The 20,085-nt window shown below is 59.1% G+C and overlaps 1 protein-coding gene and 1 long non-coding RNA gene across 2 annotated transcripts in view; one reads left to right on the plus strand and one right to left on the minus strand.

Moving 5' to 3' along the window:
- Positions 1-11,942, minus strand: N4BP3 (NEDD4 binding protein 3). The gene is made up of 5 exons (XM_008539112.2): positions 11,594-11,942; positions 6,072-6,425; positions 5,299-5,826; positions 4,686-4,940; positions 1-4,560 (listed from the first exon to the last, which is right to left on the minus strand). Exons 2-5 carry the CDS (start codon positions 6,390-6,392, stop codon positions 4,033-4,035), a joined length of 1,632 nt encoding a protein of 543 aa, XP_008537334.2. The 5' UTR covers positions 6,393-6,425; positions 11,594-11,942; the 3' UTR covers positions 1-4,032.
- Positions 11,939-20,085, plus strand: part of LOC139075241 (uncharacterized) — a 22,683-nt gene continuing 14,536 nt past the window's right edge. Inside the window, exon 1 of the long non-coding RNA XR_011525408.1 lies at positions 11,939-12,214. This is a non-coding gene — a long non-coding RNA (uncharacterized lncRNA). The remainder of the gene's footprint in view (positions 12,215-20,085) is intronic.

Here is a 20,085-nt window from a genome sequence, read left to right on the forward strand (position 1 = left end):
AGAGTGGTAAGAAGACTTTATTTGGGGGTGGGGGTGGGGGGGGGCGCAGCTACTTCAATGGGGTTTTGTAGTAGAGCTCAACACCACACGTGACAAGGAAAAACAGAATTTACAGCCAAAGAGCAGGGTGGGGGTCAGCGGATGGCAAATTCCTAAGGAAACCTCAGGGGCTGGGGGGATCCTGGCTAAAGGGACCTCACAGGATTCTCATGGCCAAGTGGTCAGACCCCACCTGGGCGATGATGGAGGCTGAGGAACCAGATTAGATATAGAGGGTGATCTGATATGGAGGATGGAGGATTCTCGCTAAACTAACTTAGCAGGATTCTTGCTAGAACTGGATTAAACAAGGAAGGACACAGGAGCCCAAGGTCAGGCATAGTCAAAAAGAGAGCTCAGAAGTGCCTGACCAAAGTTTGGTCAAACTTTGTAGCCCTCGCACCCATCACCTGGAGTGATAAGTGAGCCAGCTCTCCTGACCTCCCATGGCACTTGGGCCTCAACTCTCATGACACACTTCACTTTTGTTTTGGTTGCAAGAAACACCATATTCTTTTTCTTTTCTGAATCCAATATAGAAAGCTAAGCGCCCACCCACTAGGGCAGAAGGTTACGCAATCTGAATCTCACTGTGGGGCCTGCACTGTTAGAAAGGCTCCCTAATACCTACAGCCCCCCAGTCTCAGAGAAATTGACACTCATGCCCCCAGACAGGCTCCCTCTGCCTTCTCCATGCTCTGTGACTTGCTTGCCACCATGGAAGCCCACCTGTTGTCCCCAAGTCTGTTTTTGCTCTTCTGGCCTGGTCACTACTGTTGACGTGTGTATTGTCTCCTCCCCCACTCATGGGGAAGGGCCATGGGGGCAGGGGCCTTAGCCACCTCGGCTTCCTCACCTGGAACTAGGCCTGACCCTAACAGAGGCACAGAGTACATCACCGTGCAATGAATGGCGACCGGCTCTGGAGGGCTCATGCTTGGCACAGACTGGGTCTGACCAGGTGCCCAAATGGTGATTGAACACTCAGAGTTGGAGCCTTCCCCACTGGCCCCACCGCACCCATCAGTCAGGGGAAGGGTCTGGTCCCTCTTGACTCCAAGCCCCCAAGGGCCTTCTGGGCTGAAGCCAGAATGGGGTCTGGAGACGAAAACAGATGTGGCCCTGCCCCAGCAATGCCCACAGCCCACTGGAGACAGAGGCAAACTAACAATTCCAGCAGCACAGAGCCGATGGGGGGACAATGAAGGCTGTGGGCACAGGGAGAGGGGATTGCCCAGGCAGGTCGTGAGTTCTGGAAAGGCTTCCCTGAGGAGGCAAGATCTGAGCACCGTGAGGGGGCTCTGCCTGGAAGACGAGTGCCCAGAGGGCTGCAAGGAGCTGCTGGGGTCAGAAAGGGCACCACTGTCAGTGACCCTGGAGGCCAGCCTGTCGGAGGCTGCAAGTGATAGGCTAAGGAGCCTGGGGAGCTGCTGGAAGGTGTGACACTATCTGAGCTAAGAACAGGAAGGACCACGGGCAGAGCCAAGTGTGGAGAGCTCACCACAGTTCTGGTGAATTGGCTGCCTGGGCCTAGTGGGCTGGGAGAGAGCCTGAGGGCAGCTGGGGAGCTGAGGGGCCTGCTAGGAGCAGGAGGGAGGGGCTGCCCTAAAGTAGTAGCCACTACAGTGGCACCTGTGATCAGCTGGCCCTGGAGCCACCCAGCCGGCTTGGGGACCGGGAACTGGTTTGCCCAGCAAGGATGAGCTAACAGGGATCCGGTTCTCTCTGAGGCCCCAGCTTTGGCTCTCTTGAGCCCTCCCCTACATTTGGGCCTGGCCTTGGTTTCTGGCACAGCTGCCAAGTTTTGGTACCGCCTACCCACTCCCCACTGGCTGTACTGGCCAGCCCAGCTCCCTAATTGCTGGGTGGGGAGCTGTTCTGCAGGGCCGGTACACCAAAAGGCGGACCCCAGCCATTATGGGGCATGTGGGCACCCAACCTGGACATTGTGGGGCACGTGGATACCCGGCCTCACCAGCTCCAGGCTGTGGGGAGGGAGTGATCCAGGCTTCAGGCTAGCACCTGGCTATGGGAGACCCCTCTGGAGGGTCACTGGCCCAGAGACCTTGGTTTGGAGGGTCTGTGAAATGAGTTCCAAGGCCTGTGGTGGACAGGCCTGCCTAAGCCAGGTGCTCCTCGTTCCCCTCCTCAGGCAGAGGACCTCAGGGGTGGGTCTAAGTGAGTCTCAGCTAGGCCCAGGGGTCTGTCCTGGCCACAGGCTCCACCCAAGCCTGACCAGCGCTAAAAGGGGCTTGGGCTAGTGGGAAGGAACAGGGCAGAGGGAGTGGTCAGGAAGCAGCCCTTCTGGCCTCCAGCACAGGAGCCCCAAATACACCCCCCCAGACACACCCACTACCCACAGCACGTCTCTACACACACCTGCAACTTACTGGGCCACAAACACACCATCCCCACGGCAGACAACTCACACACCCCACTCTCTGCCCTAAAAAGGCAGGGCACATGGACTCACACTCCAGAGCCCCATCCATATCGCTGCACAGCAACTCCACTCCCCAGCAGGACCCACCTGCTGGGGCCTGAAGGGACTGCCAGGCGTGACCTTGCAGGGCAGGAGTGCAGCTAGAGAACAAATGGAGGGTCTCTGCGGAGAACTCATCAGAGGGCACTGCTGCCCCATCGGGCAGGAGCTGGGAGGGGAGAAGTCTGTGTGCTGGCCCCTGGGGCAGGAAGCACATCTAATGCAACCCTGAGCCCCCTGCCCTGACGGCCCAACACAGCACCTAGCACACAGAGAGCACTCGACACGTGGCTGCAGTCGCACAATGACACATCACCATGAGGGGTGGGGAGAGACCACTTGCACGGCCAGATGGGGTCTGTGCTCTAGGCCACCCCCCAGGAGGGGAGAAAAGACCAAAGCCAGATTGAGATGCCAGGGGTGGGAGGGGTCTCAGGGGGCCGAGGATCAACCTTGCCTGAGAGCAATGGTCAGGGAGCCCAGTGCAGGGCCAGGGATGGGAGGCTGCATCCTCCCAGGACAGAGCTTTCCAGAATACAGATCAGATCACATCTCACCCCTGCTTAAAAATACGCCACGGCCCTCCATGCGGACAGGAAATGGCCACATTCCTTGCAGTGATAAAGGCTCTTTACCAAGAGACCCACAGCTTTCTCTGCCTTGTCTCCTGAGCCTCCCCAGGGCCCCCTGACCCCTGTGGAGGGAGGGTACACCACAGCCAGACAGAAGATGGCGCTGAGTTCTGGGAGGAGCAGGGCAGCCTTTGGGTGCTGCGGCGGAAGTGGTCTCAGGCCAGCCCCAGATCCAGCAGGGGCCTGGGCACCGGCGCCCAGACTTTCCACCAGGAGAAGGTTTTCTTTTATGCCTTGGTTGACTTGCCTTTTTGTTTTCCTAGGTTCCCTGGCATTGTTCCTTCTGAAAAATCCTACTGGTGTTGAAGGAATTTCAGCCCACACGGCAGGTAAGGAAGCGTGTGGTGCTGGGGCAATAAGATTCCTTCACTCACCAGCCACACACCCAGCAGCTGTGCACCCAGGCACGGGCACACCTTCCCACTGACCGTGACCACAGGAGGAGCTACAGCCCAGGTCACACCGCAACCATCCAGGATCCTCTAGACTCAGGCTGGGGCTAGGCCTCCTCATAGAAAACATGGTTTTATTCTGAGGAGGCCAATGCTCCCATCCCAGCCTCCTTCATGCCTGCCCTTCTGCATCATGGGGCTCTTCATTCCCCAACCTCCTTCCCTGGGCCACACCTACTCCAGGGAGCAGGGCTGGGCCCTGCCTGGGTGCTCCTCTGCCAGGAGGGCTTGCCCCATCTCCTGCTGCTGGCACCCTCTCCAGCCCACAGCTCCACTGGATCCCTCCTCTCGGTGGGCCTCCCCAGCCCTGGCTGGCCTCAGCAGATTCTGCCCCAGACCAATGTAAGGAAGGAGCCGGCCAGCTCAGGGAGGGCTTGTCCAAGCCGTCTTCTGACAGTGCTTCTGCTGCCAGCTCGCTCCACTGGCCTCAGATCTTGGAGGACTCAAGCCGAGGACTCCAGGGTGTGGGGGGCTCCCGCAGCGCCCGCAGTTCCTGTTCAAGCGCCTGGTTGCGGCGGTACATGTCCAGGTAGCCCCCCTGGATCTCCCGCTGGTAGCGCAGTACCCTCTCCTTCTCCTCCTGCCACGTCCGCCGCTCCCGCTCAAAGCGTAGCGCCTGCTCCTCGCCCCGGAGCCGCTCTTGCAGCAGCTCAGCCCGCAGCTGCTCAGTGCCATCTCTGGCCTCGCTGCCTCCTGCCTCCCCCAGCAGCCCCCTGCTCTTGCAGTCATCGGTCTCACAGCTGCCCGGGGCTTCCTCCCGGGGGGCCTGCTCCTGCAGGCTCCGCACGGTCTCCCGGAGCCGGGCCAGCTCTGCGTCCTGGGCCTGGGCTTGTGCCCGGCTGCCCCGAAGCTGCGTCTTCAGGCTGAAGATCTCAGCCAGCTTCTGCGCCAGCTCCGCCTGGGCCTCCCGTAGCTGCTGCTTCAGGAGGCTAATCTCCGCTGTCTTCTGGCACACCTGGAGAGGGGATACAGGACGGGCAAGAGCCAAGCAAACAGGGTAAAGAAGCCAGTTAAGGGACAGGCAGAGGATGGGACTCCAGCAACAGGGAGGGGAGGGTTTCTGACTGCCTGGTCTCTCACCTCCCACCGGGCTTCTTCCTCTGGTCGGGCACTGGGGTCGGCCTCCGGGAGGGTGCCTGGGGGTCGGGGCTCAGAGGCCAGGCCCTGCTGTGCCTGTAGCTCCTTCCGCAGGCGCCGCTGCTCCTGCTGGGCCATAAACAGCTGTAGCTGGAGATTGCGCTCACTGCGCTCGGCCTTCTGGGCCACCTCGTGTAGCCGTTCCACGTACAGGCGCTTCAGCTCAGACAGCCATAGCCGCTGGCGCTCCTCCAGTACCTGCCAAGGGGAAGAGGAGCCTGACAGGGCCAACATACCCATAGCTGGCCCACCACTCCAACACACCAGCCGAACATTAGGGCCCAGCACTCCAGCCACATATGCGCCCTAACCTGTGATAGCCTCCAGAGGTGAAGTGTCCCCAACATGTGGCCCTCCCACACAACTCCCAGCAAGGACCACCAGGGAGATGACATCCCCACCACCTGGGGTGGGAATAGAGGAGCTGAATCATTTTCCTCTTCCTTACTCTCTTGTGCCCAGAGCCACGCGGGTGAGCTGGCTGGGGACCCTCTGTCTGCCCTGTACTCCAATGCCAAGGGACAGAGCAGGAGCCCAGGGCAGAGGCTGCTCTCACCTGCGTGAAGGGGTTGGAGCCATCCTCATCACCGAGGCCCCTCTTGAGGTCCTCACAGGCATCCGGCAGCACAGCTACTACCTCCTCGGCCGTGGGGCAGGAGAACTCATAGGGGGGTGGTGGCTCTGGCAGGCAGCTCAGCATAGCCAGCGGCCCAGCCTCCTTGGGGCCCCGCGAGGCCCGGTCCAGGGAGCCCCCGAGGTGGTTAATGTGGCCCAGGGAGGAGCTGAAGGGGCCGGGGCCGGCGCCAGGACTGCGGCCAAAGCTGCCCCCACTGGAGGAGTCGGACAGGCTGGGCTCAGGCTCAGGGCCGCCCTCGTCCAGGCTGAGGGCGTGCAGCAGCTGGGCACGAGCCTGCGCCTGGCTGGTCCTGGGCCCCGGGCTCAGGGGCGGGTGGCAGGCCAGTGTGTGCAGGCTGCCATTGCTGCGCCACAGCTTCTGGCCCTTGTGGGCTGCCAGGCTCTGCATGGACAGGAAGCCTTTCCCGCTGCCTGCCACAGGCTTGAACACTGATGGGCGAATGCGGCACTGCCAGGAAGAGAGGGCAGGTGTGAGGCTCCGGGCTAACTGTGCCACCCTCCAATGCTCCCACAGCCCCTGGGGATCTTCTTTGCAAACATGGGGTACATGTCCCCAGGAGGCAATGACCAAGCCTCAGGCTAGCCCATAGCAGACTTTCATGTCCCGGCCCCATCCAGCATCAGGGTTTCCGAGGAGGCCCCGCTCCCCATCCCCACCCTCCCACACTAGGGAGGGGTGTGGCAGAGGCACACCTTATCGAAGCGACCGCGCTCAGGCAGTGAAGTCTTGCTGAAGTCACCAGCTCGAGGATGCTCCCGGTAGTAGAGGGTGGCATAGTCGGCAGGCTCGTTCCGAGGGGCCCGCTTGGTAGTCTTGCTGTCCTTCTTGGGGAGATGCAGGTAGCTGAGGAGCTCACGCTGGCCCAAGCCTTTCCGAAGGAGCCCATCAGGCTGGCGGGAGCTGCGGGACCCTGCGAGTGCCGCCCGGAGCTCTTCGGGGGAGAAATCCTGCCGTTCCAACAGGCTGCCCACGCTGCCCATGGCAATGCCAGCAGCGCCTGGGGCTGTGGCCATGAAGTTTCAACAGGGCACCGGCAGCAGCTGCTCCTGGGGATCGGGAGGCTCCATCAGGGGTAGGTGGGCACGTGCTGCCAAACTGCCCTGATGCCCTAAAACCAGGTGCTTGCTCTGTCAGCTCCCCACCGGACCCGCCCAGGGGAGGCAGATGTGGGTCCAGAGAGGCTCCAGGACAGGATTCCTAGGCAGGCAAGAGAAAGGGGCAGAGGCCCCAAAGCCACCTGCCTGGTGCCCCAGCTCCACTAGGGGCCAGTGTGATTGGGGAGCACAGGGGGCCAGGCCCTGAAGCAGCAGGATAGGGGCCCCTTTCAGGACTAGGCCAACTGAGGCCTCAGGCTCTGTGTGACCCTGACCTTGCTCCCTCTTCTGTCAGGCTCCTATCCCCCAATTTGCGGGGTGCACAAAGGGCACAGGGAACCAGGGCCCAGGGCCTCAGACTGTCCATTCCTCCTTCCCTTGGGAGGGAGAAAACCCAGCTCAGGCCTCTTCCTGCAGAGGGTCAGAGTTCCCCAAGGGAAGCACCTGGCAAGGGTGGGGTTGGGGCCTATAGTGGGAGGGATACAAACAGGAAGGGCCCGAGGGAGGGAAGGATGGCGGGAACAATGGCCACGGTTTCCGGAACAGGTGTTCATGTCAGGGCAGTGGTGGGAGGCAGAGGGAAGGGGCAGTTAGAGCCCCTGCCAGCCCTTGCAGACACTGCCACTCCAAAGCCCACTACCAGGCGGCGGGGGGGGGGGTGGGGGGTGGGGGGCCAAATCCTGACCTGGCACGGAGCCAATTAGTGTTTGGGTCCTGGCTTCCTCATCTAGACAATGGTCATGATAACTCTTATCACTCAGGGATGCTGGGAGGATGGCTGAGATAACAAGACAAAGTGCCCAGTCCAGGGCCTGGCCAGCAGCCAGGGTCAGCACAGGCTGGCCAAAGCTGAGCTTAGCTGGTCAGACACTCGAACACCACCAGCAAAACGCCACCAGTGAGTGGTTGAGTGAGGTTATGACCATCTCCCACCTGTGTTGGGACCTCACCATGGGGGCGGAGCCTGCCCCCAGTGCCCAGCCCAGCATCTAGCACACAGCAGGTGCTCAGAAAGGACCTGCCGAATGAATGATGCCACCTTCTCTGCTTCTCACCCCCGAGCAGATGCTCCTGACCCGGACAGACACGCAGCAGGCACGCTGCAGCTGCAAGTTCCCCCCTCTACCAAATACGCTTCCGGGACACCCACTCCCACCCCAAACAATGGTCGTTAGGAGGTTCCATCTTCCTCGACCATTTCCAGGTTTTGTGTTTATGGAAGACAAAGCTCTCTGGGAGTGGGAGGGAGGGAGGGAGGGCACGGCCCTGCCCCTACACCCTGTGGCCTAAGGGACCCCACCCTGGGCAAAAGGGACCTTCCCAACCCTCCGCTACCAGCCCCCAGCAGGCTCAACCCCTTTGGGGTATCTCAGGCCACACAAGGTCAGGGGACTCACTCAGGTAAGGAATCACAGGTGCTGGGCACCCACAGTGATACGGCCCTGTGCAGGGGTCCCAAGGAGCCCTGTGACACACTTACTGTCCATTTTCTTAGGGAAGGGCCCTGCAGCTCTGAAAGTTGGCTTGCCCAAGGTCACAGAGCTGGTCAAAATGAGGACCACAGCTGTCATCCCAGCACCATGGCTGTCAAATGTCTAGGGGGACCCAGGAAGTCACCCCTAGCCCAGAGCTGGGACTGAAGCATCTTGCCTCCCAACCTGACAGCCCCCTCCAGGACAAGCTCACGCAGCCACAGACACCAGTGTCAGAGCTCACTGCACCCCTGCCACTGCTTCTCAGAGAGCCTGGTTTCCAGCCTCGCCCTCACACTATCTCTCTGCGGGCACCTCTGTTCGCCATGCCTCAGTTTCCCCATCTCTGTAGCAGGAAAGACTGCTTGCACTGCCTTCCTTATAGGCTGCTGTGACAGACACAGAGACAACAGAGGTAAAAGGTCTTGTGGACTGTAAGCCCAGTGAGAGCATGGGGGCGGAGATGGCGGCAGTGGTGCCAAATACGCCCACTTCATCCCAAACACACACCACCTCACCTTCCCCCAGGCAGATCGTCACTTCCTGTCTCAGGGAGCAATAAACGACACCCTTGTTACCCACGAAGGGCCTCAGGTCCAGGGGAGAGGCAGCCATGGGCCACAACAGTGTGTACACCACACACATACCGCAGTCCAGTCAGCGCCACCAGCAGCACAGAGGCCCCTATGTTAGAGGACATAGCGCGGACAGTCACATCCAACAGCAGACACAGTCACGCTCAAGGTCACCCACACAGCACGGAGCACCCTCCGAGATATACATCCATAACATGAGAACACTCCTGCACAAAGTCCCAGGTGTCCTCCCCCGCCCCCGGGCTAGAAGCAGGGGTGTGTGTGTGTGTCGGTGGTGAGGGGGGCATGGGACCAGCTTCTCTCCACAGTGACCTGAGCAATCAGAAACAGCTATGGAGCTGGATGAAGAGGCACAGACAGCCCCTTCCCTTTGTCTTTCCTTAAGGCCCCCCTCCCTCTACCCTCCACCCTCCACCCCTTCTAGGTGACTTCTCTGGCTCTATTATCAGCTCCCTCAGTGGGGCGAGGCCCCTGGCTTTCAGGAGGCTCCCCGCTGCCCAGGTCTCAGTCTGGGGACAGTCCCTGTTCCTAAGAGGTCCATCCACCTCCCCCCAAACACACATTCCTTCCCGTTGCTTGGATGCCCAGGGACTGGCCTGGTTAGGCCAGGGCAGCTGTGCAGGCTGGGCTAGGAAGGATTTGATGGGGGCAGGGGGAAGAGACAGCAAGTGCCTTGCAGCCCCATTGGGACTGCCAGAGCAAAACACCTGACCAGCCCCGCACGCTGGGCTTCCCTGCCCAGAGCTCAGAGACTACCCTGGGGCTCAGAGCTGAATCCCCCACCCTCCTGCTGGCCAGGTTTGGGCCTGGCCACACAGCTGCCTTTGGCTCAGGTCCCTGCAGGCCCCAACAGGGCCCCTTTACTCCTGCTTCCACCTCCTGGCCCCAAGACGAGGCAGCAGCACTGAAAGCCCTGGACACAGAGGTGCATCTCTTTTGGACCAACCCTTGGTGGAGACAGAAAGTGGTTAGGGTACTGCCCTGGCATGAAGCAGAGAAAGAGAGGACATGCAGGAGGCACCCCAGCATCTATTAGTGGGTATCTTGTTGGGTCAGCCTGCGGCTGGGCCTTCCACACCCTCACATAATGTGCAGGAAGGGGTATTGTCATCCCCCACTTGACAAGAGGAAACCACTGAGGCCCAGGAGGTGAAATAATGTGCCTAAGGTCATGTTCAGTTGCATAAGCTCCCCAGGTTTAGAAGCCTGCCCTGACCTCACATTGTATCTCCTCTGGGGGGACATCCTAGAGCGTGTGGGCAGGAAGCTCCCAGGCCGGCCTTAGCTGTGGTCAGCCCCTCCTGAGCCCTGGCCCCAGGGGAGGGTCCCAGCACCTGCCAGGGGATCAGCTTTGCTGAGAGCGTGTCTGCAGCTGCCCCTGAGGAATGGGACTGGAATGTCCCAGCTCCAAAAGAGAAGGCAGTGTGAGGGGGCCCAGGGAGGGGACAGGAAGAGCTAGCATATCCTAGCCCCACTGCAACTACGCTTGAAGAGGCAGAGCAAAGCGTCACACCCCTGCAGGAAGGATTCTTAGGATCACTACGCAGTCACTTACAGTTGCACCGCACTCTACAGTTTCCTTAGCCCTTTCACTGCATCATCTCATTTCATGTTCATAACAGCCTCGTGGGGAGTTACCCTCACTCCATTTTACAGACAGGAAAACTGAGGCCCATAAAGAAGCAAGCTGCCCATGATCCCACCATGACAAGCAACCAACTCCCTGGGCAAGGCCCCTTCTACTCTATCAGGCTGTCCCAGCCAGGGGTGACCAGCTGCCCTCCATGGGCACACACTGCTGCATATATATGTATGCCCAGCCCCCACACCTGCTTCTCCCAAGGCGGTCTGCAATCAGGCTGGTTTGGATCCCAGTCCCCTGAGCCTGGAATCCCTCCTGCCTACCCTCGGGTCAGGAAGAAGTAGTGGAAACCCCGCTGCAGAGGACTCTGCGCCCAGGAAGCCGCTGGCTCTAGAGGGCTCCAGAGGCGGTGGCGGAGGTGGTGGGAGCCGGCTGGGCGCCTTCATTCAGTCTCGCACATACACACCCACACGCAGCCGGCCGGCCGGCAGAGGAGCCCTGCCCTGGAGGGCCCGGGGAGACGGCTGATCACTGGCCCAGGGTGGCCTCCGGCCTCTGCTCCCTGCCCAGGCTGGGCAAGGAGAGGGCACCGGCAGCCAAGCCGCGGGACAGTCAGGCTGAGCCGCTCGTCCAAGGGAGGAGAGCCCCAATCTTGGGCGGGAGGTGCCGGGTGGGAGACGACGGCTCCCAGTCCTCTTTCCAGACATAGCCAAGGCCCCCATTTCGCTCTGGCCCCAGGCTGGCCCTCACTTTGGCCAAAGGTTGTGGCCAGACGGGGACGGTGCTGCGGGCGCCAAGACCTGGGCGCGTCCCTGAGGCACAGATCGGGGCCCCTCGCAGCAGATCGGCAGCTGCCACCTGCACAGGGCAGCGAGTTGGAGGAGGAAAGGGGTATCCTGGAGGACAGGGGAGGGAAGGTGAAGGGGCAGAAGAGGCTGGCAACCCCATGTAATTTTCCCCGGGAAGGCTGTGGGGGAGGCGGGGGCTCCCCAGAACTGCGAGAGGTGCTCGAGCTACCTGGGGGACTGGAGAGGGCCTCTCTTCCTGGCCCCTCCCTGAGGATTTGCCCCGAGCGCCTGGCTGAGGGGGCGGAGGCCGAGGTCGGACTCCCGCGCTAAGGGAGTCTGCTCCACCCCAGCGGCGGCGCAGGGGTCCGGGGCGCGGCTCCAAGGAAAGCGCGTCTGCAGGGGTGGCGGAGAGCAGCGTAACCTGCCGCCTGCCCTCCAGCCGAGCGTCCCTGATCGCGGTCGGTCCCTGCTCCCGCGCCTCAGTGCTTCGGTGTCTGGAAGCAGAGGGCACCTAGGCGCACACCGCACCCTGCCACCCCGGCCCACTCCTCAGACGGGAACCGCGGCCGGCGAGGGCTGCGGCTTGGCCAAGGTCGCCGGGAAAGCGAGACCTCGGCGGCCGGCCCCACCCCCCGAGTCCAGCCCCGCGCCCCGGCGCCGGGCCCTGGCGCGCCCCGCTTACCATGCTGGCGCCGCTCCGCACCGCTCGCGCGCGGCAGTTCCCTCGCGCGGACTTGAACCCTCCCTCCAAGGCGCCGGCTCCGGCCGAGACTGCGAGCCGGGCCGGAGCGGCCGTGCGGCGGGCGCCGGGAAAACGCGGGCGGGCGCCGGAGCCGGATTGGCGAGGGAGGGACGCGCTCGGCGGCGCTCGCTCGCCTGCCCTAAAGGCGGAGGGAAAACCCGGCCTGACTCACCGGCGCGCGGCCAGCCCAGAGCCGGGCCCGGGCCCCCGGATGTGGGGGGCGGGACGGGGGGCAACCCCCGCCCACCGCGGGCCAACCTGAGCGCCGCCCGGGCTCGCGGCGCCGCCCGGCCCGGCCCCCACCGTGGCGCCGCGCGGCCGTGGCGCCCGGGCCCCCTGCCGGCTGCGCTCTGCGCCGCGAGCCCGGTGCGCGCCGGCTCGGACCCGGCGGGTCTGCAGCCCCGACCGCTGCCGGCACCCCCGCAGGGCGCCCGGCCCGCCCGCTGTCTCTCCTCCGCCTCCTCCTGGCCTCGCCCGCCCCTCTCCGTGTCCACAGCGAGGCAGCTTCGCAGGAGAAACGTTCTGCCCGTCGCCTCCCTGATCCTCGCCGCCTCCTCTTAGGTAAGCATGATCTCCTTCTGAGGCTGAGCGGAATAGTACTCTGAGAGGTGGAGAGATTTACCCAGGGTCTCCGGCTCTTAGCAACTGAATTGGGTGCTAAGTTTTTTTTTTGCCGCCAAAGCCTTGGAGGGGGCAGCAAATTCAGATGCCTTTAGGGGCCAGATAAATCATATGAGTCAGAGGGCGAGGTGTAAGACAATAGAAGAGATGGAGACAGACAGATGGACCTAAAGACATTCGAATTCAAAATATTAAAACACCGCATCTTCCTCAAAAAGTTAAACATAGAGTTACCATATGACCCAGCAATTCCACTCCTATCTATGGACCCAAAAGAACTGAAAACAGCAACTCAAACAAGTACTTGCACACGAATGTTCATAACAGGACTATTCACAATAACCAAAAGATGGATACAGTCCCAATTGTCCAGCAACTGATGAATGGATAAACACATTGTGGTATGTCCATACGATGGAATATTATTCAGCCATGAAAAAGAATGAGGTTCTGATACATGCTACAACGTGGAAGAACTTTCCAAAAATTATGCTGTGAAAGAAACCAGTCACAAAAGGCCACATGTGGTATGATTCCACTTATGCGAAGTAGGTAAATCCACACAGACAGAAAGTAGGTTAGTGCCAGAAGCTGTGGGGAGCGAGAAATGAGGAGTGACAGCTTAATGGGCATGGGGTTTCCTTTTGGGATGAGGAAGACGTTTTGGACTCAGATACAGGTGGTGGTTGCACATTTTGTGAACGTACTGCCATTGAGTTGTACACTTTAAAATGATTAATTTTACATCATGTGAATTTTACCTCAATTAATAGAAAGACATCGTGTCACTCGGGGATCAGATTTGGCCCACGGGTCACCAGTTTGCAACCCCTGTCTTCTCTGCTGTCCTTACCGACATCCTAACAGTGGAAGTACCAGACTTCAGAGGACTTCTTTGTTGAAGAAAACTCATTAATGACTCCTGTGCATGTCAGCCCTTGAGGAGCCCCAGTCTGGTAGGGTTACTGATAACGGCTCAGAGCAAGGACACGCTGTACCTTTTCGGGGACCTGAGGAAAGGCCTCACTGGGGAAGTGGCTTTGGAGATGGTGCTTGAAGGACAGAAGCGTTTCCTTGGAGGAGGGTGCTCATGTGGAGTGGGCCTCTGGCTAGAGAGGGCAGTGCTCATTCAGGGGAAGGCAGGCTTCCTCCTGAGCAGGGAGCCGGGGCGGGAAAGGTCAGTGAGAGAGATGGGGCACAGGTGGCACACTGGTGTTGAGAGAGGGGAGTGTGAGGACCAAGCTGGACTTTGGGGCATGTCCACACGCCCCGTGAGGTGGTCAAGGCAGGGAGGCCAGATTTTAGGAGTCTCGGGGAACAGAAACGGGGCCCCAGAGGGCAGGGGCAGTGGGGACAGGAAGAGATGGGGGACGTTCATGAGATGGTTTGAAAGAGGAATTGACTTGTCTTGGCAAGAAATTACTTGAGGAGGAGGAGGGGGTCAGAGACAAGCTGTGGTGAAACTCAGCTTCTGCTCCTCCCCTTTCTGCTGTTACAAACACAGTGACTTATCCAAGGTCTCCGGGCCCTCAGTCCAGTGTTCTTCCCTGCCCCAGGCTGCCAGAGGGAGGTGCGAGGGGAAGGGAGTTCAGTATGTTGGAACGTCCCAGCAGGAGGGACAGAAATCAGAAGACAACCTGGAGCCCAGAGATTTCAGAGACAGGGTGGGGATGGGGTGGGGGAGGGCACATCCTGGCTGAATGGAATACCTAGGAAGTGGCTGCTCACCTGAAAAGGGCAGCTGTAAATCAGAGCCTGGTGCAACCCTGGCAGCTCAGCAGGGAGTGTGTCCCCTGCCCGCACCAAGGCCTTCTCCGCTCTGGGGGTTGCAGAGAGCAGTAGAGAGCAGCCTAGCTCCAGGCCTCTAGCAGAGCTGCCATTCAGAGAAACAAAGCTCAGGTCCCCGGCCCCTCCAGCCTGGACCAGGCTACCTGTCCCCCACCTCCTGCAAGGCTCTGGGCTCTAGGCTGCTAAGAGCAGCACCCCCCCCACCCCTCCCTAGAAGTTGAGCTGCTGACCTGGCAGAGGCTCCTTCCTATCTGGCTTCTCTGAGCCCTTGGAGGTTGTCCTGGTCACCCAGATTGGGAGTGCAAGGCTGAGGGGACGAGTTGCCCCAGGGGAGAGGCTGCTTCAGTTCCATTCCAGAAGGTGCCTCCTCCTCCCCGTCCGCACAGCCTGTGCTTTCCTGTGCACCTTTGCAGGCATAGACCTTGGAGCATAAACCACAGAGTATCCATTGAACCTTGCGTGCCCTCAGTCCAGCCTCCTCTGACAGAAGACCTGAGATGCAGAGGAGGGACATGACCTGTCCCCCGCCAAACACATTTTGGGGCTGGCTCCTGGCATGGCTGGGCCTGGGAGCTGGGTCTCTTGCTGCCTAGCCCAGAGCTCATTCTGTTCACCTGTACTTCCTCCAGTGCGGCTGCCTCGTGTCGTGTCCTCACCCCTGTCCCTTTGGCCGTTAGCCTCCGTCTGCCTTTCTCAGCCCTTGAGAGAGGCAGGTGGGCTCGGCAGAGGGGGCAGTCAGAAGCTGGCAGGAGCCAGGCCTCTGTCCCTTTCCCACATTTGGCCACATCTGGGCGGCCTAGCCCCAGACTTGGCATTCTTGTGAGCTGCTGCAGGAGCCACACCGCCCAGAAGCCAAGGGGCGAGACGCTCAGGCGCCCTGCCAGGATAGGGGACGGAGGCTCCCTGGGTGCACCGCTTCCTGAGGCGGCTGGCCTCGGACAATTTAGTCTCTCCCTCTGTGCCTCAGTGTCTTCATCTCCAAAAGGGGATCATAATTTGGCTGGGAAGATTGAGTGAAGGAACACCTGTAAAGTGCCTGGCACAGCGTCTGGCAAAGGGAGACATCTGTCAGTGTTAGTTTGTCCTTCTGCCTTCTCCTTGTGGGGAAAGTTTGTCACAAGGAGAAAATGCTTACGGGGAGCCTGTCCTGAAGGGGCCGGCCAGGCTGGACCACCCCAGCTCACACGCGCTCTCCTTGTTGTCTGGGTCTATCTCGCTGGGCTGGGGAGTACCCGCATCCCTGCTGCTTGCCAGTGGCCAAGACGGTAAAATCCTGGGACCACACAGCAGGAATTGCCCCCTTCCCACTGGTGCCACCTCTGGCCTCGTCACCCTTCTTATGGACTGTTGCAGCAGTCTCCCTACTGCCCTCTCAGCGTCACCCACTCTGCCCAGAGGGCACTTGCCAGCCCACGCATTCTGTCCTCACTCTCTGCTGCTTGAGAGGTGGCACCCCAGCTTCAGAACTGGTCCCGAGGCTCCATCAGCCCCTGCCCTGTATACCTCTGTGCTGGGGACTACCTCAGTGTCCTCATCTGGGAGTTGTTGGGAGAATCCCTTACCGGCACCCACTGTGCCCAAGACAGAATTACTTCCCTTATCCTGGCACTGCGGCAGCACTTGTCACAGTGCATCAGCATTTGTGGGTCATCTGTCTGTCTCTCCCAGGAGACAGCATGGGGCCGGGCCCCCAGTCCACGTCCAGACCCCCCAGGGCCTCCTGCGGGACCTGACAGTTGATCATGCTCAGCTCCAACCACCATCTGCAAACAGCCACTTCATGACTGCTTTCTAAGCAGGAGGAGGAGGATGAAGGCAGGCAGCCCTGGCTCTAATCCCCGGTCCATAACTTTCTGGTGACTTCTCTGAGCCTCAGCTTCTTCATTTGTAAACAGGCAGAATCGCCGAGAATGAAATGGCATAAGCCGGTGAAGGAAGGATTTGACAGCTGTGTGTCCCACGCCTGCCCTCACCCCTCACTCTTTGCCCTCCCTTGCCCTCACTCGTCCCCCTGGAGCTGGCCAGACGCCAGCCCAAGGGAGGAGAGCTGGGCGTTCCTGGGGAGGCAGCGTCTGAGGATTTCAGACCTTGCAAAGAGCAGGCTAACAGGTAACTTGGTGCCTGCTCTAACTCCTGCCAGCTTCTGCAAGATCATTCTAAACCCAAGAGCTGTGTCGCAGCAGGGCATTGTGGCTGTCGGAGTCAAGGCAGTGGGGCCCTGCTCACCTGCCTTCGCACCACACCCAGGGAGATGTGCTCCGCACCCTGGGATGAAAGTGGACTCCTGGGACCTGGACTGCCCTCCTTGAGTCACCTGTGCATTTGAGGGAGGAGTCTTTGTTCACCCCTCATGCCCCCCGACCTGGCCTCCCTGGTGACCGGGGCAGCCTCAGGCCGCAGGTGGGGGTGGAAGCTGAGAGCTGCCAGGACTTGCTCAAGTGCATGCCCTGGGGCACTCAGACCTACAGGAGCCAGCCAGGCCTGCAGTGTGAAAGGCCCCGGAAGTCCAGGCAGCCTGACTGGCCCACTGATGGGTCACCAGAAACCTGGCCTGGCCCCACAGCCAGGCCCAGGACCAGCTGCCACGCAGGTAGTAACAGGGTACCTTACTCTGGAACTTGGGAGACCAATCCCTGGGGGGCAGTGATTTATGGGTGGGGCGGGGGATGGGGATTGAGAGCAGTCTGCTGGTCACTGCAGAACTGCACAATGGCAAGATGAAAGCGTCCTGTGGCTGGGTTGCCCAACAACGTGAATGTGCTTAATGCTTAATACGGAACGGCCCATTTGAAAATGGTTAAGATGGTAAGTTGCATGCTATGTGTATTTTACCACAATTTAAAATTTTTAAAAAGAAAGTAAAAAAGCTGTACACTGAAGTGAACTTGGATTCTCATATTCCAGGGTTAGCTAAAAGGTAGTGGGACAATCCTTTTTTTTAGCAAGGATTTTACCTAGATTACTTTTAAAGCTTAATTATGGAAATTTCCAAATATGCACCAAGGTAGAGAGAAGATATTAAAAAACCTCCCATGTACCCATCACCCAACTTTATGATTTTATTCATCTCCATATAAACCCTCCCCCCCTCCCCTCCCCTCCCCCACTCCCAGGTTATTTTAAAGCAAATTCCAAACATTATGATACTTCATCCATCAATATTTCAGTGTAGACAAACATTTTGAATTGTAATATGCATTTATTTTAGGATGGGTGATTTCACAGGTATGATTGCCTAAAACGAGGCTGAAGGGTCCAGACCCTCACGGGCATCCAGGCAGGCCTCCGGCCGGCAGAGGAGCAGACTCTGCTTTGCCCTTCACCAGCACCGGGGCCACCTGCCCACTGACACTCCTTTCCTGAGAGAGGAGGGCAAGCTGGAAGGCCAGAGGAGTGACCTTGTGGTCACCTGTGGGACTCCTGCTGTGTGGAGAAGATGGCTGAGATGCTGAAGGGCACTGTTTCAGTGCCAAAAGAGGGATGTTTCCCATGGAGTATGGGAGCCCCAAGCCAGATCAGTTAGGTCCTGGTCTTGGGGGGTCTCAGCCACCTGGCCAGCCATGCACTATGTGTCCAGCCAGTGGGCCCCTCACCCGCCCTTCCAGCTCTCTGTGCCCGGCCAGTCAGCCAAGCCAGGGCATAGCCCTCCCTACCCTGGGCCTGGTACATGAAACTCCACAGGCCTTGGAAGTCAAAATCAGCCCCTCTCCCCTGTAGCTTCTGCTGAGGCAGAGGTTTCCCTGGGCCCCTACTCTGTTCCGCTTCCTCAACCCACTGAGTAGATGTGCCCGACACAGCCCGCCCATCTGGCTTCCATCCCTGACCCGCAGCAGGCCCCACTCCCAGAGCCACGTGATGGCTGCGCCTGTGCCCAAGCGTTCATCCCGCCCCACCCAGGAGAGACAGACAGGCTGGCACACATCTCCCTGCCTGGCGCTGCCACTCCCCCGCCCCACCCTCCCCCAGTCCTACCAGGGCAGCAGCTCCCCTCCCACTTGCTCCACCTCCTCCGAGACCCGGGCTGCACACAGATCCTCACTCAGTCCTCGGGGTCCTCCAAGTATGCGTTTGTCACCCTTGGCAGGTCCAGTGGCAGGATGGGCACAGGATGGTGCAGTGTGGTCACCAGGGAGTTCAGGCCCTGGACCAGCCTCTTACTCTGCACACAGCTGCTATCCCCAGGGTGCTTACCAGGCTGACGGGGACAAAGAGGGCACCAGAGGGGGCAAACACCACTCGTCATTCCTGGGCTAGCGTACCCACAGGAGCCAGTGAGAAGGCCACACAGACCTACTGAATAGCTTGTTGTAGGCTGATCCTTCGGGAAGCAGATGCTGAGCTGGAGTTCAGAGTGTGAGAGTTTACTGGGGGGAACATCTGTGAAAGGAAAGGGGAGGAAGCAGGATCGGGCAGAGGGCACCACCAGGCGATACAGACCCAGTGGCCCTGCCCAGCACGGGCCTCCAGATCTGCCTGTTGGAGGATCCCTCATTGGGCCGAAAAGGGCCTCAGACCACTGTGCCGGGCAGCCGTCCTCCTGAGGAGAGCACCATCTCCAGCTAAAAGCTGCAATGGACCCAGAAGGTGCTAACAGCTGGCCACCGTCAGGCAGCCACAGTCCTTGCAGCTGGGCAGTGAGTCCTTTCTTGCAGGGGGGTGTCACCTTGTCCCAGTCAGGCCGTGCTGTGTGCCCTTAGCATGGAAGCAGGTCAATGGTGGGGCCTCGGCCTCCTAGACTCTGCCTCCTGGCAGGAGGCGCTCGGCGTGGTGAATGAGTGTGTGCATGAACAGGTGTGTGAGCTCACTCTTCAAGCACTGGGTTTTAGTGTGATTCTGGAATGTGGCATCAGAGGACCTGCACTTGCATTGAGTCCTGGCTTTTAGGAGCTGTGTGACCTTTAACCTGTGCTAGACCTCAATTACGTTATTTGTGAAATGAGGGTGATGATGCCTGTTGTGAGATTTCGATGCGGTGAGAACCCTGAAGCTCACTGTGGAGTGAACTCAGGTGTCTGCTGTGATCTTTCTCCTGCAGGGCAGAAAATGTCACCCTGTGTAAGGAAGGGGACAGGCAGAAAACAGGCCAGAAACGTTCACAGTCAACGTCTCTGGGCGAGTTTTTTTTTTGTTTTATTTTGAAATAGTTTTAGACTTAGAGAAAAGTTGCAGAAATAGTAGAGTTCACTTGTCCCCTTGACTCAGCCTCCTCCTGTGTTAACATTGCCCATAACCATGGCCCAGGGATGCCAACCGAGGAGTTAACAGCAGTACTATACATTGCAGACTTCATTTGGGTTCCACCAAAACCCCTTTTCTGGTTCAGAATCCAGCCCAGCACCCCGCAGGACAATTAGCTGTCATGTCTCCTTAGTCTTCTCCAGTCTCTGCCGCTCCTCAGTGTTCCCTCATCTTTTGTGACCTCACGTTGTGAAGAGGACTGGCCAGGTACGTTTGCGTGAGGCTGGGCGGCGTGGGGAAGAGTACCACAAAGACATGTGCCTTGTCAGTGCAGAGCAGGGGCCACAAGACATCAGTATAGCTCATTACTAGTACCTGTGCCGAGACCCAACAACACTTTAATTCCATTTACCTCCTTACCATTTAATTCCACTTACTCCTCCTCTGATTTCCAAGCTACTGTTGTTTATTTAACCCCACAGACATTATTGTTTTCTCATAAAATCTTCAGCTAGATTGACCCACATGTTTACCATGGTTTTTGTCCTTCCTCCTTCCCTGCATCCATGATCTTTCATCATCTTCCTTCTTTGCAAAACAGCCTTTAGAATTCCTATAAAGTGAAACAGTCCGTTGGTGGCATATTCTCTTGGTTTTTGTCTGAAAATGTCTTTCTTGCGTGTTTCTTCTTGAAGGATAATTGCACTGAGTATAGAATTCTAAGTACATTGAAGCTGTTGTTTACCATCTGCTGGCTTCCGTGTTTGCTCTTGAGTCGGATGTGGTCTAATTCTGTGAAAACGCCAGGTTTCGCTACAGTGTGGTGCAGTAACAAACATCCCCTA

Source organism: Equus przewalskii, chromosome 13 (assembly GCF_037783145.1).
Source record: "Equus przewalskii isolate Varuska chromosome 13, EquPr2, whole genome shotgun sequence".
NCBI lineage: Eukaryota > Metazoa > Chordata > Mammalia > Perissodactyla > Equidae > Equus > Equus przewalskii.